General features: G+C 38.8%; 1 protein-coding gene across 1 annotated transcript; it reads right to left on the reverse strand.

The window, feature by feature from the left end:
• Nucleotides 1-553: 553 nt before the first annotated feature.
• Nucleotides 554-12,866, reverse strand: stk17b (serine/threonine kinase 17b (apoptosis-inducing)). The gene is made up of 7 exons (XM_042001427.1): nucleotides 12,357-12,866; nucleotides 6,739-6,951; nucleotides 5,794-5,932; nucleotides 4,835-4,961; nucleotides 4,503-4,551; nucleotides 3,958-4,137; nucleotides 554-3,168 (listed from the first exon to the last, which is right to left on the reverse strand). The coding sequence occupies exons 1-7, from the start codon at nucleotides 12,476-12,478 to the stop codon at nucleotides 2,931-2,933; spliced, it is 1,068 nt and encodes a 355-aa protein (XP_041857361.1). The 5' UTR covers nucleotides 12,479-12,866; the 3' UTR covers nucleotides 554-2,930.
• Nucleotides 12,867-17,930: the final 5,064 nt, after the last annotated feature.

A 17,930-nucleotide genomic window follows, 5' to 3' on the forward strand; every position in this document is an offset into this window, starting at 1 on the left:
AAAACAGTCAGATCTGGGTCACATATGGACAAAAATAGTCTGATTTGGGTCATTTACATGCAGTCTGAACGTAGCTGTAGTTGACTGAGAAGTCAGTCTTACTCGGTCCTCATGGTGGAGGTAGAACTCTGATGTTTCTCTTATTGAACCTTCTCACATTCATGTTGATGAAAATGCCAAATAACATTACACACATTTGTGTCATGGTTGCCGTGTTATGACTGCTCAGCATGCATTGCTGCAGGAAAAATAACCTTTTCCAGTTTGATCCCAGTAAATCCAGTGGCTTGTTGGTAGTGTGTGTTAATCTGTGTGATCTTTGTTTAAGCTTAAACGGCATCTTTGCACTATGCTGATGGCTGCTTATCATTGACCTGAATGTAACTTGAAAAGCATTCCTCTGTGTTTACTTCTACGCCCATGTGTACGATTTTAAACAAATTTGCTTTCGAGCTGGTGCATACCAACACCATGCCTTCGTCCTGTTACGTGATGTTAGCTGTGCTGCATCAGCTGTGGCAGCAGTGTGGAAAAATAAAAATACTCCAGCACGTATTTTCTACTATCTTTAATGAGCTTTTCCAGTTTCTTTGTGGTGTCTACTTATTAGCTTGCAGTTGATCAGTATACAGATTATGTCTTTTTTGTTTTTAAGTCAGATGCAATCAGAACGCTCATACATTAAAAAATATATATAAAATGCAAAATAAAGACACATCTCAGACATTTCTTTGCTTGTGCTTGGGGCTGGTTTGACATACAACACATACAGTATCCTTCATGCTCAAACGGAGCAAATGGGAATGTCAGCGGCTGAGCCCCCCCCCCCCCCCCCCCCCTCAGACAATGGGTGTTCACACCGAAAATAACAGTACAAAAGCTCTACGACAACCTCAGCTCTACAGCACAAGTCGTGTTCTAACATAAACGATGGCAGCGAGCCGGAGCTGCTGCTTCTGTCTGAGCGTTTCATCACACAGCGAAGCAGCAGAAACCAGCCCACCTACTCCAGATTCAGCTACCTTCATCTTCCAGTCTGTTTACTGCTTCCAGAGCTTCAGTCTGGATGAAGGACACTTTCTATAGAGGTATCACAGAGTCAAGATTTAGTCAGATTCAAGCTTCTTTGCTCATACAGCAGCTAAAAGCACCGCAGCCTTTGTGACTGCATCAAACAGACTGACTGAACTCTGCTGGTTTAAATCCTTGAGATGAAAATCTTTTACAGTGTGCTGTTCCAGTTTTCAAGGATGACAGCATAGGGATGAGAGCATGGCCGTGGCTGGAGACGCCCTTCTACCGCACAAAGCCCATTGTGCCCTGCTGGTGACTACAACGACAAACAAACACAATGTGGTCCTATTTGGCTTGGCACCTCGACACGAGAGGAGGAATGTTGCTGGGGGTTAGGAGCCATCCGAGTTGCCGGAGCCACGCCTTCAGGGAGGCGAGGTTTTGTTTCAGTTCAGTCTTGAACAAAAGATGGCAAATCCTGTGTGTATGTAGCACCTTACAACAGCGGTTCTGTCACGATTCTCAGGACTAACAACTTGTTTTTTCTTTCTACTATAAATTCCTTCCCTACTTTCTTATTGCCCACATAGCTAAAAGAAATAGTTGGGACACACTTAACACCTAAAGTGTCAAGCTATTCTTTTAAATCAGACATTTCAGTCTCCTTCATGTCAAACCTTTTACCTAAATCCACCTGACTCGTCTCAGTTTTCACATCTGCATTACTTTCAAGTTCTCATCTAGAAAACAAACCATTCCTTCCATCTTCCAACTTTCCATTTATCCCACTTCACATCCACAATCCATAATCGTGACACTTCTTAAGATGCATGAGCTTATTTACATAAAAACAAAGTATAAGTCCAGCACATAAATAATTATAAGGCTATAAGAATAACATTAAGAATACAAAACAAAGAGGATAGAGTGAGCTGCACACCCTGAGAAGAAAACAGGAAGAGGCGACTTCAGGCACCCTGACCCAGGAGGACTGCAGTAGCTTCAGCTGAATGGCTTTAGTGAGAGAATGAATCACACTTTCACAAATAGCTCCCCTCTTGTTTATCACTTCAACATGCACGCTGATGAAGTAAGTGCTAAAGTCGTGTTTCTCCTGAGGAACTTGGGTCGGCTGAGGAAATCATTTGAGTAAATGTGGGCGTGGCACGAGAAGCAACAGTTTGAGTCACAACAGGCCAGAAATGTCACCATTAGCTGCTCACGCTAAAGACGAGCTAAACTAAACACTCTGATTAAGACGGAGATTAAAAGGCTTTGCGTTCATTTCATGGCTGCTAAACAAAGGTTAGGTCATTAAATCCAATCTGAACTAAAGTTCTGAGCTACATTTAAACTCCGTGCATAAGGAAATGGAAGGTTGACATCAAGGGAAAAGGAATGTGGAATTCTGCTGGTGAAACGACATGGACAGCAGCACGTTTGACACCAGCTTCTACTGGCCTGCGTCCTTCACTCTCTTCTACATACAAATAAGGACATGTTGACACTTCCTCATAGCAGAAGTGCTTATCTTGATATCACTTATCTGCTGAGGAACCTGTGCAACGACACAGGGACTAGGGGGCGACTTCAAACACTTCCTACCTTAAAGCAAAGATTTAAAGAGTATTGCACAGATTTGCCTACAAACACTACACACTAGCCTTCATAATCAGTACGGGAGCAACTTAATTTCTTGTGAAGAAGTTAAATACCTCAGGTTAAACTTACTGCATCAACAGATCATAAAACGTCTTTGGCTTGAGTGGTCCACATTGAACTGGATCAGTTACCATATTAAAATCACAGCTTAAGTACTCAAGTGGTGGTTGGCAGACAAAAGGCTTTCTGGAAGCTTAAAATAATTTAAAAGCTCAGAGAAAGAGGCGGCTATCTCTGCCTCCGCTCTGTTTTGCTCAAAGGTCACCGTCTCCAGCGGCAGGCGTCTCTTCGTCCAAGCGAAACCTTTTTGCATGAGAGTGGCTCGACTCCAGGAAGTTCTCTTTGTCTTCGGGGTCTTCAAGCGGGGCCGCCCACTTGGTGCCGCAGCTTCTTTCACGGACGGTGCGAATGGCGACGGGCTCTGGGCTCAGGCAAAACTGCTGCTGCCACAGCCAGGGGTGGCTCATGCACTCTGCAGCGCTGGGCCGGTCCCTGCGGTCAAAGCACAACATGGCTGCAGGTTAAACACTGCCAAGGCTAGGACTCGGTATACGTCAGAATACCTTTACACAACAGTATCGCTAATGGATACAACAACAAGGGGTGAAGGGTGGCTGTCTTAACCCTTTACCTGCTTGCTCTTTCTGTTTGGTACAGCAAATGGTTCAGTGACTGCAGTGGACATTATTGAAGATTTTTGAAAATAAATCTGCCTGATCCATCTCCACCACTTGGTTTGGGTGTATTATACCTAAACTAAGTGTTTGCTGTCTCATTACTGTTGAAAGCTTTCACCATTTCACTATTGTTACTATATTATTAACTATCATCTCAACCATTTTTTATAAAACGTTGATTCTTATTGTCACAAAGAAGAAGAAAGAAGATATATATGTATATATATATATATATATATATATATACATATATATATATATATAATGAAAAAAATAAATCATTTCTACTTGAAAAAGTGTATTATATAAAACTTGTCTAAGAGGGTTCAGAATGTGATGAAGAATAAAAGGCGGTCAAACCAAATTTAGATTTTCAAACTGTTGTGATTCAACTGTTTCAAAACAGAAAAATACTGTGAAAGAGAAAAATGAGAGATTACTCATTTTCTAAATATTCCTTTTAATTATCGTGTGATGAACTCTTCTCAGGCTTAAAGGATGATCTGTGTCAATCTCTCACTCAACAGTGGAGTTTCTTTTCAATGCATGACGTGTCTGTTTGCAAACCAGCTGCTTTTCAGCCACATCCCATGTTTTTACTCACTCGGGAGCTTTGGCCAGCAGCTTGCGAATGAAGTCCACAGCCAGCTCGGACACCCTGGAGAAGGTCTCTCTGCTGTAGTCCACGTTAACCTGGGACACGTTCAGATATGTCTCCTGCTTGTCGTCCCCAGCGAACGGAGACTCACCCGTCACCAGCATGTAGGCTATGACCCCCACGCTCCTGGAGGACACAGTCAAAAAGTTTTTTAGAATGATTATTAGTTCAATTTAGTTTGAGACTGACAATTATCTCAAATTTTTCCTTCCATAAAACATTTACAAATTCAGTCGGAAGCAAAAGGCTGCAGACATGATCAAGTCCAGCAAGAACTGGTGCTTCGGATTAGTGTTATTGACTCTTGAAATTAGAATCAATAATGGCTTTGAAAGGTTCTCATCCACAGCTCAGTTTGGTGGAACAGAAGTAAAGGAAATCTATTCTAGTTGAGCTGTTTAGTAAATGATCCATGGATGGATTTTAATGAGAGTTTCAGGCTGTGAGGGGGAGCAGGTTGAGTCCCTCACAGATCTGAAGGATGGACTCACCACAAGTCAGTCGCTGTTGTGATTGGCTCATAATTAAGGACCTCTGGAGCTGAAAGTGAAAAAATAAGAGATAAAAGTCAGCAGTAATTCAGTATTTCAAGAACACCTTTCCTTTAGGTTTTTATTGCATTAACTGATTCATTACAGACATCCAGATTAAACACAGGAAGGAGCTGGTGCAGCAGACTGGACACGGAAACATTTCAGGATTTATTTCAATCCAAAGCCACGTCCTCGGCTCAGATGTGTGAAACGTTTGGTAACGACAGCAGTGCAATGCTTCCAGCACATTTTCTGACTGAGACGCCAAAAGAAATAAAAAGAGACCTTACCCACATACTCAGGTGTGCCAAGAATCTCTCGGAGCTCTCCGGTCGCGCCCAGTCGGCGTGCCAGGCCAAAGTCTACAATCTTTATGTCTCCTGGAGGAGACAGGCTGGTCAGGAGGATATTCTGGGGCTGAGAGAAGAGTGGAGAGGGAGCACAGCGTCAGCACGCCCAGAAAGCAAAAGACACGACTTTTATCTGTCTTCTGTAGAAAAAAACATTTTTAATTTCATATATATGGTCTTTTAATAATAAAGTTTCCAGAAAGAATTCTCCTGAGTCCAGGTAGAGGTGCTGTAGAGAAATCCAGAGTTAATATGTAGGATTTGTTTATTGTTTACAGAGCAGAAGGGATTTAGTTGGAATGAGACTTCGTGGTTACTTTGTGTATTTTTTTGTTATATTGGCATCAAAAGATAAAAATAAATCAAACTTGAGGACCTATAGGTAGCGTTATACACATAATGTGTTGGGAAAAGAATGAACTTATAATAATTCTGATAATGGTAAAATTGTGACTGTTTCTTTGACAACAATCGTACTAAGAAAATCTTTAATCAGGACATTGCGAATGCTGGATGCTGTGACGTTGCATCATCTAGAACACACTGTTGGTTTAGTTTGTGTCATATGTAGGAAGTATTTATGCTGAAATAAGACTTCATGTAGTTCCTCGTGAAGTTTGCATCATTATATTATAAAGTTCTGCTGCAGCTGTAACCAGTAACGGAAAAAACACCATCTGTGTTGCTAAAAATCTGTTGGTTTTTTCCTTCTTTTAGCCCAGGGCCAGAGGTTGTGTTACTTCCTGTAAACCCACTTCTCAGATTAACTGTGTCATGGGAGGAAAGTGAGGTTCTAAGTTTACGACTGCTCTTTGAAAAAGGAAAAAAAAATCAAGACCTGGATGCTAAAATGAGCAAACTCCCACGGCTCCGGCTATATTCATGCATGTGATTCAAACCTTCAAGTCCAAGTGAACCAGGCTGCTTTGGTGGAGGTGGTGGACTCCCTCCAGGGTCTGTCTGATCAGGCGGGTGATCTGAGCCTCTGGCAGCAGCTCCTCGGGCACACAGTGGTCAAATATCTCTCCGCCCGCCGCGCTGCAGAAAGAGGAAATGAATACACACACAGGCACTTCATGATCTACTAAAAATGTCCTCTGTCCTGTGAGATTCCGGACAGATTCAGGACAACTGAGGCAGTTTGGATGCAGCAGACTTCCATAAAGACACACAACCGTATTTATGGACTGCAGGGCGGTCTGGTGGTTTCAGAGGCCGTCTCAAAGCCAGAGGGGCCATAGCCTGATCCTGGCACAGCATTACTGAGCAAGAGAAAGACCTGTTCCTGTGCACTCACTGTAAGACGAGCCTAAAAAGTCCTTAAAGTACTAGATACATCCAAATCTCAGTTTAATCTGGTCTGCAATAGAATATTGTCCAGTTTTAATTTAGATCAAAGTGTTTTACTCTCAGGAGAGAAAAAAGTGTTTCCTACAGATATTAAAGGTGTGGTTAGAAAATCAGAGTAGTTCCCTTTAAGAAAGCACAAGCTCCTCTGATCTAATCTAATGCAGTTTTTGTTTTGATGCACAGATTAGACAAATATGAAGGTGATTTTAAAAGAGCATTTAGCCTGTAAAGTTGAGCATAAGAGATGTAGAGTTCAGCGTTTCGGCTGTGGAGTTACTGTGCACATGTGGGCTCAGACGAATCCTGATAAACCTGTTATGATGAATGCTTGTTTGGCTTTACATTAAAACAGTAAATATGGCGGCTCCGTAAAACTGGACAAACAGGACTTTGCCCCCATATGAGCATTTCCAGAATGCCCCTGCAGGATGTTTTTGTTAAAGTTGATGGGATTAGACAGAATAAGAGATCAAAGAAACGTGAGAAATGCGTACTATTCCAGTATTAAGATGACGTCATGATCCGTCTCATGGGCAGCATGCAGGTTGACCACTCGAACGTTGTTACGGGCCACCTCCAGGACGGCCATCTCGTGAACCACCTCTGCACGGCAGTCGCGACCTCTCCTCCTCTTTCGTAGGAACTTGGCAGCGAAAACTTTCCCCGTGATTTTCTCCACGCAGCGCTTGACCACAGCAAACTTCCCCCTGGGAACAGACACGGAAAGTTTGAGCTAAACTATATCCATCCATCACGTCAATTGAGACTAAATGTTTGCAAATAATCCAACAAAACCTTCATAATGAATCAGATTATATAAGACCAGCTGGAGCATTGCCCAGACTTAATGACGTGGCAGATTATAGCGTCTGCAGCCTTGGATAAAGGTGCTAGCTCTGCATGTTATCTAATGCCAGCATGTTTCTGATAGACCGGTGTCATGGTGACTGTATTGCTTAAGTCATAAATGTCACAACAGATATTAGTCTCGGTTTTTGCTCGTTGTACAGCTAATGAACCTGAAAAGCAACAAGCAAACATCATATGAACAGTGTATGATGCCAGTCTGTGTTTGAAGCTCATTTCCTTCACTGCAGCCAAACAAGCAGGAAAACCCAGCAGACGGACATTCCCCTCACTGGGGGAACTTTCTGACATCTGGCTGGTATTCTATGATGGTATTAAAGCAAACTAAAAATCCACCTTTATAACCTGGCTTTTATTTGAACTAATAATTATTATTTCTTGGCTTTTTGAACTATTTTAAGTAGTATTTTATTCTAGTTTTTTATTTTACTTTTATGACCTCGATAGTTTTTCCTCAATGTGTTTCCTCAGTTTAGTTTTATACAGTGGGCCTAACTAGATTATCCGAGTGTGTGTGTGTGTGTGTGTGTGTGTGTGTGTGTGTGTGTGTGTGAGAGAGAGAGAGAGAGAGAGAGAGAGAGAGAGAGAGAGAGAGAGAGAGAGAGAGAGAGACAGAGAGAGAGAGAAAACAAGACTGACACAAACTTTTTTTTCTGTTATTCTGGAAAGTTTTGTGAAACAGTTCTATATAAATAAAAGTCTGGTGGATTGATTTTTACATGAAACAGGAGCTTAAGAATCGAATAGCATCAACTACGAAGGACTTATCGTGAAAACTACAACAGTTTGTGGCACCAACCATCACATCATGTTATCGCTCACATTTTCACACAGTCTTTGTTTCTGATGAACAAAATAAAATAATGGAAAATGAATATTCTTGTATGTTCTGTGCTACCGGAAATGAGGTTCTGCCCCAAGTGGAGGAGTTCATGTATTTCGGGGTCTTGTTCACGAGTGAGGGAAGGATGGAGCGGGAGATTGACAGGCGGATCGGTGCGGTGTCTGCAGTGATGCGGACTCTGCATCGGTCTGTCGTGGTGAAGAAGGAGCTGAGCCAAAAGGCAAAGCTCTCGATTTACCGGTCGATCTACGTTCCTACCCTCACCTATGGTCATGAGCTGTGGGTAGTGACCGAAAGAATAAGACCGCGAATACAAGACAGATAGATAGGTAGATACTTTATTGATCCCGAGGGAAATTTATGTGTATATATACACACATATATATATATATATATATATATATATATATATATATATATATATATATATATATTTACACACATATACATATATATATATATATACATATATATACATATAAACATATATATATATATATATATATATACACACATATATATATATATATATATATATATATATATATATATATATATATATATATTTACACACATATACATATATATATATATATATATATATACATATATACATATAAACATATATATATATATAAACATATATATATATATATATATATATATATATATATATATATATATATATATATATATATATATGTGTGTGTGTGTATATATATACACACACATATATATATATATATATATATATATATGTGTGTGTGTGTGTATATTACAGATTATTCTGTGCAGGAAGAGACGAAACAGGCTTCTGCCTCCACCTATAACAAGACAACTATGAGGAAAAAAAGATCAGTTAGGTCTTCAAGAAAAAGTACGAGGCAACATAGAGCTAAACATCCAAACTGTAAAAACGAAGCAATTTTTAAATTACTGCATGTAAATATAAAAGATTATATATCAGCATATAAATCTGTTGTTTGCTAGATAAAAAATATTTTTCTATAATCTGTTCCCTCTGAATCTCATTGACAAGTGACACCAAACTCACTCATGGAAAACTCACCTGAATTCAAGGATTTGGAGCGTCCCAATACTTTTGTAAATGTGGTGAACACTTTGACTCCTTTCACACACAGACCGCTCTCCATTAATCAGGTGGCAACTGAATGTGCCAGTGTTGTGTTTTTATTAGTCCGATGGTGTTTTTCAGAAACATTTGTGAGATGACAGCCTGATTAGATCAGACCTGGTAACTCGTACGTACGGTACAAGCCTGAACTGAAACTAAGATAAGCTGTTCAGAGGAATCCAGCAGGTTGTTTAAGTAAATAAGCCAAATAAACAAGAGAAAACTGACACAGTGTTTGCACTGCACTTATGGAAAATAAATCAATATTCCCAACCACTGTCATCTACCGCTGCTTGGATTTTTTTGGTAAAAGAGAAATCTGTAACTCTTTCAGGATGTAAGCGTTTTCCCTGGTGCTGCAGGTTCTTAGATTTAGAAGTGATATTTTCTCTAGATAATAAATGTAGTGGAATTAAACCCTCGACAGTAAGAAAACTGTTTAAGAAGACAAATACTTTCAGCGGCTTCCATTAAATATTACAGTGATATGAAGTGTTTGCTGTGAGTATTCACTGAGTATAACTTGGTGCCAGTGTGATGAAGCCATTAAGTTAATATTTTTACTGTCTGAAAAGTGCTTAAGACATACCTTAAGGCCACAGGAACACATGATGGACATGAAAATGTTGTTCTAACCCTCAAGGTGAACTACAGAAGTTTATATGTCGTCCAGAAGGTTTACAATCCAGCCACAAAATGTAGTGTTAATCCAGAGAGGACATGGTAAATCCACAATGAGTAATAAATAACACCAGTACTTATCACTTTGTCATCGTAAAAAAAGGTTGCTATCATTACCATGTTGCTAAGAGACCTGTATTTTAACCCAGAAACTAAGATAATGTATTTTCCTGTAAGACTTTCCACCAATCAGAGAGCTTAATTTGATGGTTTGGTCACTGTTGATCTGTGTGTTATTTCTACAAAGTTCTGTTAGTAAAAACCTGTTTTCTGCTTCTGGTCGGTCTTTATGTTGCTTTATCTATTGATAAACTGTCCTGGAAAATATTATCTGGATTTTGACTTATTGTATTTTATCTTTTTACTTGTCCTTGCTGTTATATTGATTGATAGTAGAACACTAAGCACGTTTTGTGTACCTGTCTGTCAGGTTCAATGCACGTTTTTGTTTTGTTAGGAAATGCTAAATGCTACCATTGTTTCTGCTAAATAAATCTACGCACAGGAATAAGAAGGCACCTTGAATGAATGCACTTTATAAACAAAACAAACAAAAAAAAAAAACAGGTAGACCAAAAATGGACAAAAAAAATGGCCTGGAGTTTTAAGGGTTAATAGTAGAGGTGCCTCACAACACAGGGGCAACAATATAATATATTGCAAAACTATAAGCAAGACAAATATATTGCTTTTTAACCAGAATTTAATGGTAGCAGCATAGTAAACACTCCAAGCTGTTACATGCTTGAAATCAGCTTACTGGATAAGAAAAGAGGGAACTTCAGTTCACTACAGAACAAATAAAAACACTTGCTCTTTATGGATGAGAAAAATAAAGAAATTTTAAATCTGCCAGTAAAGATCTCAATCAGATATCCCTGTAGCCTCAGACATCCGACCACTTACGTCCAATATAAACAGTCTGTAGCTTAATATATAACAAATAGTCATACAAATAGGAAATATATCAGTTTTTGATTTCAAAGTATTGATCAAAAGAAAGTATGCTTGGTGCAAAATCAAAACACAACATTTTTACTGTAATCCTGCTAACATATATTTCTATTTAAATCAAATTAAAGTGTTCAGGATTCTTCAAGTAAACAAAAAAGTAAAGTTTAAATGCAACACAAAAGAACCACCACTGTCAATGTTTGCGTATGCAGGAAACTGCTGATAAAAAAAATTATAAAGCTCTTTTTAATATCAATACAATATTGTCGCAATATTTCAGTATATCAATATTTTCTCACACCCCTAACAGACTGATGTAAAATATCTAATGTCTGGAAAGCGTGTTAGACATCTCTTAAATCCACAGGAACACATAATGGGCATGATCACATTGTTTCAAAGCAGTTTAGTATCACTTCTCAGTTAAGTTGGGAGACTTTGACAGACAAATTAAATGGATGAAACATAATTAGAGACATTAGTCATTAATAAAATTTTAAATAACACTCCTTTTGTCTTCTATACCTACAGTCTGGTTCATCAGCCTTCCACATGCTGCGTTACCAGCAAGTAACTAATGTTTTGTGCTGTAAAAAGTTGCCTTGCATACTGAAAATCAGCTGTTAAACAAAACAAGCTGCACATAGGCAGCATTTCTATATAAAATGGTTGCTATCCAGTTACATTATGGTCAATGCAATAAATGTTTATGTGGAAAATAATGATTAATGAATCCTTAACAATTTCCACAAACTACCCAGGATCTGTAATCAAAATGAACACACATTATGGTGTCATGATCACAGCGAAAAAGACCTTTTTCTCCCACCATCAAGGTCTCTGCTTCATAGTTTAGATTTGCTGCACCATCACATAAAATTGCTTTAAACTCTCGATCAAATAAAGATTAGACAGGTTAAGCCAAACACTACTGCCCTGATCATGTGTGGAAATGTTTCACCTCGCAGCTTCCTGATTTAACAACGTGAAACAAATGAGCGAGAAGAAGTTCTTCTTTTAACACTGTTTCCTTCCTCCTGCAGTTACTCAACGCTAATGATACATGACTTTAAACACACCTTAGTTTTCTCGGCATATGATCGTCAGCCGTCTGGTTGCCATGGCTCTCTCTCTCTCTCTCTCTCTCTCACACACACACACACACACACACACACACACACACACACACACACACACACAAACACACTGCCAAACACAAGACAAAAGTCTTGTGGCACAAACAGGTCCCGGCACAGCAAAGCGCGTGTTTTTTTACAGCGGTTACAAAGTTCAATCAGTCATTACAGCATATTGAATTAATACACTAAAATAGCTTAAATAAACACATATAAGATAATCAAAAGGCAAATTAGTCTCCCCCAGGAAGAAAGCATAAATATTATAACAAAAATATGAATATCCATATGGTATCTTACATGGGGCTAGTTGTCAAAAGTTGTCCACACATTCGTAAAATAAGTTCACCGAGCCAGTTTGGTTTCACATTAAATTATACACTCATCTGTAAATATGTATTCTGATGTAGAGCAGAAGTGAGTCACTATTAAACTCCCAGCGTATAAACTGGTCTCTCCGCAGAAATAAACAACGGTTGAACCAGTGTTACTCACCGTCCAAGCTCTCCGGTGACTTCATACACACTCTCCACTGGCTCCGTGCTGATCGGGGTCTGAATTTCTCCGAGAAGTCCAGCGGGGAGTCCGCTGCGACTGTCCAGCCGCCTCCGAGACATCTTCCTCTCCCGTCGTTACTGGTTCTTCTGCCAGCTGGCCGGCTGTAAGCGAAACGCTAAATAGGAGAACTACCCTGAGCGGCTAGATAACGTTAGCAGTGCCTGTTTTTCATCCGTTAATATTACCATACTAATGCTTAGTCAAGCGACTCCAGTTAGCTCAACTATTGCTAAGTTAGCTCGACAATGTCGCAGACTTAAAGTAAGTTGAACCAGTTTATCTCACATAAAGACGATCGAAGAAACGAAGCTCTACGCCACCTATTTGACTCCAATGACCATATCAGCCAAGAAATCGCTGCAAGCTACTATAAGCTATTAGTTAGCTTTGAAAGTGAAGCCTTTCTGATCATTTCTACATCCCTCTGTTTGACACTACAGACACGTCACTCTCTGGCGCATGCGCACTGTTGACTTTGGAATAACGCTTTTCCAAGTTGACCAGAGGGGCTCAGTTTTCAGTAGGACTGAGTTTAAAAAAATAAAAAGAGAGCTTATTTTTTTAAGCTTCAGTATGATCCACCGCTTTTATAAAATAAAATAAATTAATAATAAATAAAATAATAAATTAATCAAAGAAGATAATCAGAAAACCAAAACCTCAATCCAAATCCAAACTAATAATCAAATGGCTAAGCAGACTAAGGAAATAGCTAATATATGTAATGATTATTTTACTAATATAGGACCCAATTTGGCAAAAAACATAGTAGATCCTTCCCAAGCTGACGACTTTTTAAGGAAAATACCTCAATCTGACAAGACCATATTCCTCCAAGCTACTGATGAAAATGAAGTACTTGAAATTGTAAAAAAATGTAAGTCAAAAAAGTCTGCTGACTGGAATGGAATGGATATGTCGGTGTTAAAAGAAATAATTGAATGTATTCTTAAACCAATCACTTATATTTTTAACCTGTCCTAAAGGTCAGGAATATTTCCAGAAGGAATGAAGGTCGCAAAAGTGATCCCTGTCTATAAGGCTGGAGATAAGCAGGAATTTTCGAATTATAGACCTATCTCTATATTATCACAGTTCTCTAAGATACTGGAGAAGTTATTTCATAAAAGGCTATATGATTTTGTAGAAAGGTACAACATACTAAGTGATCAACAATATGGATTCAGGCCCAAAAGGACGACAACATTAGCACTAGTGGATCTCATAGAAAAAATTTCAAAATCAATAGAAGATAAACAATATGCACTTGGGGTATACCTGGATCTAACTAAAGCTTTTGATACTGTCAACCATAAATTATTGTTAAAAAAATTGTTCAAATATGGAATTAGAGGTATTGCACTCTCTTGGATAGGTAGATTTTTGGACAATAGATCCCAATATGTCCATCTTAATGGCTCTGACTCCCAATTGCAGCCAGTGACTTGCGGGGTCCCGCAGGGGTCAGTGCTGAGTCCTCTGTTGTTTATCCTGTATGTTAATGACATCTGTTTAGTCTCAAAAAAACTTCATTTAATTCTATTTGCCGATGACACTAGTATATTTTGTTGCGGTCAGAATTTAGAAACATTGTTAGATACTGTTGAAAAAGAACTAATAGTATTAAAGAAATGGCTTGATTTCAATAAATTAACTTTAAACCTTCATAAAACCAAATTTCAAATTTTTGGAAATCGTGCCATTAACGACGATAGAAACTTAAAAATTGATGATAATGACATAGAACAAGTGAATGAAGTGAAATTTCTTGGAATAATTATACAAAATAAACTCAGTTGGAAACCTCATATAAACCATATCAAAGCTAAAATATGTAAATCTCTAGCAATAATTTCCAAAGTTAAATTGTTCTTGAACGAGAAAAATCTATATCTTCTGTACTGCGCTCTGGTTCTTCCTTATATGACCTATGGTTTAGAGGTATGGGGAAATACGTACCAGACAAACCTAAATCCTATTTGCATAATTCAAAAAAGAGCTATTAGAATTATTAACAAAGTAACATATAGAGAACATACAAATCGGCTTTTTATTCATCTAAAAGCTCTCAAATTTAAGGACCTGATTGACTTCAAAATTGCACAATTTATGTACCATATAAAGACTAATAAGATGCCTATTCACATCCAGGAACTGTTTAAAAAAAGAGAGTACGTTTACAATCTTCGAGGGAGTGAAGTGTTTAATAAACCTTATATAAGAACTAATGTAAAGAAACACTGTATTTCTGCGGCGGGGGTTAATTTATGGAATAAGTTAGAACAAGAATTAAAAGATTGTACAACAATTATCCAGTTTAAAAAAATGTTTAAAGAAAATGTTATAAAATCTTATATCGAGACAGAAGGCTGTATGTAAGCATAAAAAGACGGATGAATATTTTGAGTCAACCCTGTGGAGTGGGATAGGGGTGCTGTCTGAAATGCTATGATGTATATATTATATAAACTTGTTAGTAAGCTGAAAGCGAGACTTCGGTGATGGTAGTTGTTTATATTGTTTAAGTTAAAAATGTACTAAAGGGAGGGCATAATAAGCTGAGGCTTCAGCCTATTCCTTTTGGACTAATTAGACATTCAAATGGTAATTTGTTTCTGCTTTTCGTTAAATTCTCCGGTGGAGTTTTATTATGATTTATATTGATTGTGAAAGTGTAAACAAAATGTCTAACCATGTTCAATAAACTGAAACTGAAACTGAAAAAAAAACTCTGGTTTTGCTGCTCCCTATTTCAGCTTCAGGAAAAATACATCTATCATCTCCCTCATAACAAAAAAGTCACTAAATCTTTGTACTGTGCTCGTCTATTTATTTATTTATTTACTAACTTACTTACTTACTTACTTACTATAGTATTCCAGATGTGAACTTTGGCATTTTGTCCTACCTTGTTTGGTCATTATGTGTTATTCTGCTGTTAATAAACATCTTACGTTCTCTGAAATTAAAATTTGTTTAAATAGGGGGTTCCAAATTGAAGCAGCAACAGTTAAGATTGTTGATGAGCAGCAGCTTCTTTCTGCAATGAAGACTGAGTAAAACTAAGCCAAGATTTCTACCCTTATTACATATATATGTATATATATATATATAGTTTGCTAGTCTGAACTTATTGATCTTGACAATTGTTGTTTCCCATCAATAGTCATCCTACAGTGAGAAAGATTATAAAAACATGGAGAGTCTAAAAAATATATATTTACAAGAAGTGACGAACCCAGAAAGTTCAGAGAAACCAAAGAAAACCTAAGAGCTACGTCCCAAACTAGTTAGCGTGTTAAATGTTGATATCCATAACAGAATAAATAAACAAAAACTGAACCAGTGTGGCTTGTTGGAAGGTTGCCAGGAGAAAGGCTTTTCTCTGACAAAGAACTAGGCAGCAGGGCTTAGGACAGCAAACTTGCATCTGAAAAACATAAAACCAAACACACACACAACTTCTGGAAGGTATTTCCTTAGAAAAAGCATCATGCACAACACAACAGCCTTATCTGAAAACCAGAGGACCTGACACCCTGCAGCAGTGGCGCGCGGTCAGGGGAGGCAGAAAGATTTATGATACACCATGACCATGTCTGTGTAATGTATTTAATGTAAGTGTTTGACATAATTATTCTCACTCATCGGACAATAAACTGAACTGAAAAGTCATAAAGTGAGGTAGACAGAACTTTGAGGGGCGCACGTGAATTAGTTAAAGTCAGCAGGTCACGTGGTGCAGAGGTTTGTTTATTTTAAGCTCTGCTTCCTCTGACTCCACAGATGGAGGAATTTATATTTAAATTCAAACGAAAATTTTAAAATAAACATAGGTGGAATAAGACAGATCAATAAAGACTTTCTTCTTTAGCCATCACCTCTTTAGCAAGATCTTTTTGTGGAGCAGAATAGAGGCATGGACTTAATTTGCAAATAAAGGTAAGACCACAAATAGTTGTTTTCTTAAAAATAGCTGAGATAATTAAATAAATAAATATTTGAAAGAAAAATTGACCTTAAGTGAATTATTCTACTTTTTCTTGTTACTCTCTTGATGAGCAACCTGTATTAAATGAATGAAATCACCAGAATTTCAAGTTTTAAAAAACAAGAATGAAAAAAAAAAATTAAATTTGTGTTCATGTCTTTATACTTTAATTTGTTTAGAATGAACATGAAATATTTAGAACACATAAAGGGAGCAAATCTCCTGCAGCTCCCGCTGTGGGGATCTCCTCCTCGCCTTCGGGCGCTGCGCGGGGTCTGTGCACCAGCGGTCGGGGCTGGATTTCGTGGCCATCCCTGGTCCCGTGGTTGGGCGTGTTTCTTTTCGGCGGGTGCCGCACGCTCTGTCACCCAGGCAACGAAGCAGCGTCCTCCGAGATCCTTACATCTTGGCAGACGTCCCTACTCTCCCTACCACCTCCTCTCCTCCCTCCAACCACCCACCAACAGTATGAACTGACCAAATGGGATTTAAGGGCCATTTTAACCTTTTAATAAACAGGGGCAAGTCTGTTTTTATCCGCCAACCACACTAAACCATAGAGCAGGGTGTTTTAGCAGACTGCTTGGACTTAATACTTGGCTTCAAGATGCCTGCACAACTTTAAACAATAATTTTATTGGCAATTTCAACCTGTTCTGGAATTGCCCCTTATTTTCTAGATTCAGTGGTTTGCACCGAAATCAGTTAGGTTCACTTGTACTGGCATCCAACTTACAATATGCAATACAGTCAGCTCCACAGGACTGACGGTTTACATTACACACTCTCACACCCCGTTCCTCCTCTACACAGCCACAGCCAGTACACAGCCCCCCACTACTCACCAGCCCCCCATCCGGCCCTTTCTGTCTAGTTCACTACCTCATCAACAGTCATCATCCACAGGACAAAGGCAACCCCTGCCCTGTAGCCTTGATTCCTGTCATAACCACATTCAGGAAGACAAACTGGACTCTAAAATCTGTGCATACACTGGAAAAACAGGCTAAAGACAAAACCTCCCTCAAACCTTTGAATATGGCACTCTTGAATATTAGATCTCTTTAAAATAAAACTTTTTCTGAATGATCTGATATTAGATACTAAGACTGTGTAACGGTTCAGCAAGCTGGACCACAAAAAGATCAGGACAGAGGGTTGGGTAAGAAAACAGGTTTATTATAAGGGACTGAATACTGCTCAGGAAATCCGGGTCTGGAGACGTCACCCACTGGCCTGTGAGAATAGGAGATCCAGGTGAGCAAAAGCGTGGCAAAAATGGGGATGTAAGAATAATGAAGTCTTACGTACCGGCCAAGGAGAGGAAGGACGCAGGGGGACTCGCTGTACTGGGAGGGCGGTGAGAGATCCACTGGGGCTGTGGTGATGTGAAGAGTGAGACAAGGCTGGTGGCAAAACTGAAGGGGAAAAAACAGTTAGTTTGGCCTAAGAGCCCTGAGGTCCACTGAATCCTCTGGGGAGGAGATAGAGGACAGGTAATGTTAGGGGGGAATCTCCAA

The sequence above is a fragment of the Melanotaenia boesemani genome, chromosome 12, assembly GCF_017639745.1.
Source record: "Melanotaenia boesemani isolate fMelBoe1 chromosome 12, fMelBoe1.pri, whole genome shotgun sequence".
Taxonomy (NCBI): domain Eukaryota; kingdom Metazoa; phylum Chordata; class Actinopteri; order Atheriniformes; family Melanotaeniidae; genus Melanotaenia; species Melanotaenia boesemani.

Bases quoted from the DNA above. Each gene is read 5' to 3' on its own strand.
- stk17b (XM_042001427.1), bottom strand. From the start codon at position 12,478: ATGTCTCGGAGGCGGCTGGACAGTCGCAGCGGACTCCCCGCTGGACTT. The intron at 5,933-6,738 runs GTACGCATTTCT...CTCTTTCTGCAG, and splicing joins GTCATCTTAATACTGGAATA to CGCGGCGGGCGGAGAGATAT. The intron at 4,138-4,502 runs GTGAGTCCATCC...TGTGTCCTCCAG, and splicing joins ACAACAGCGACTGACTTGTG to GAGCGTGGGGGTCATAGCCT.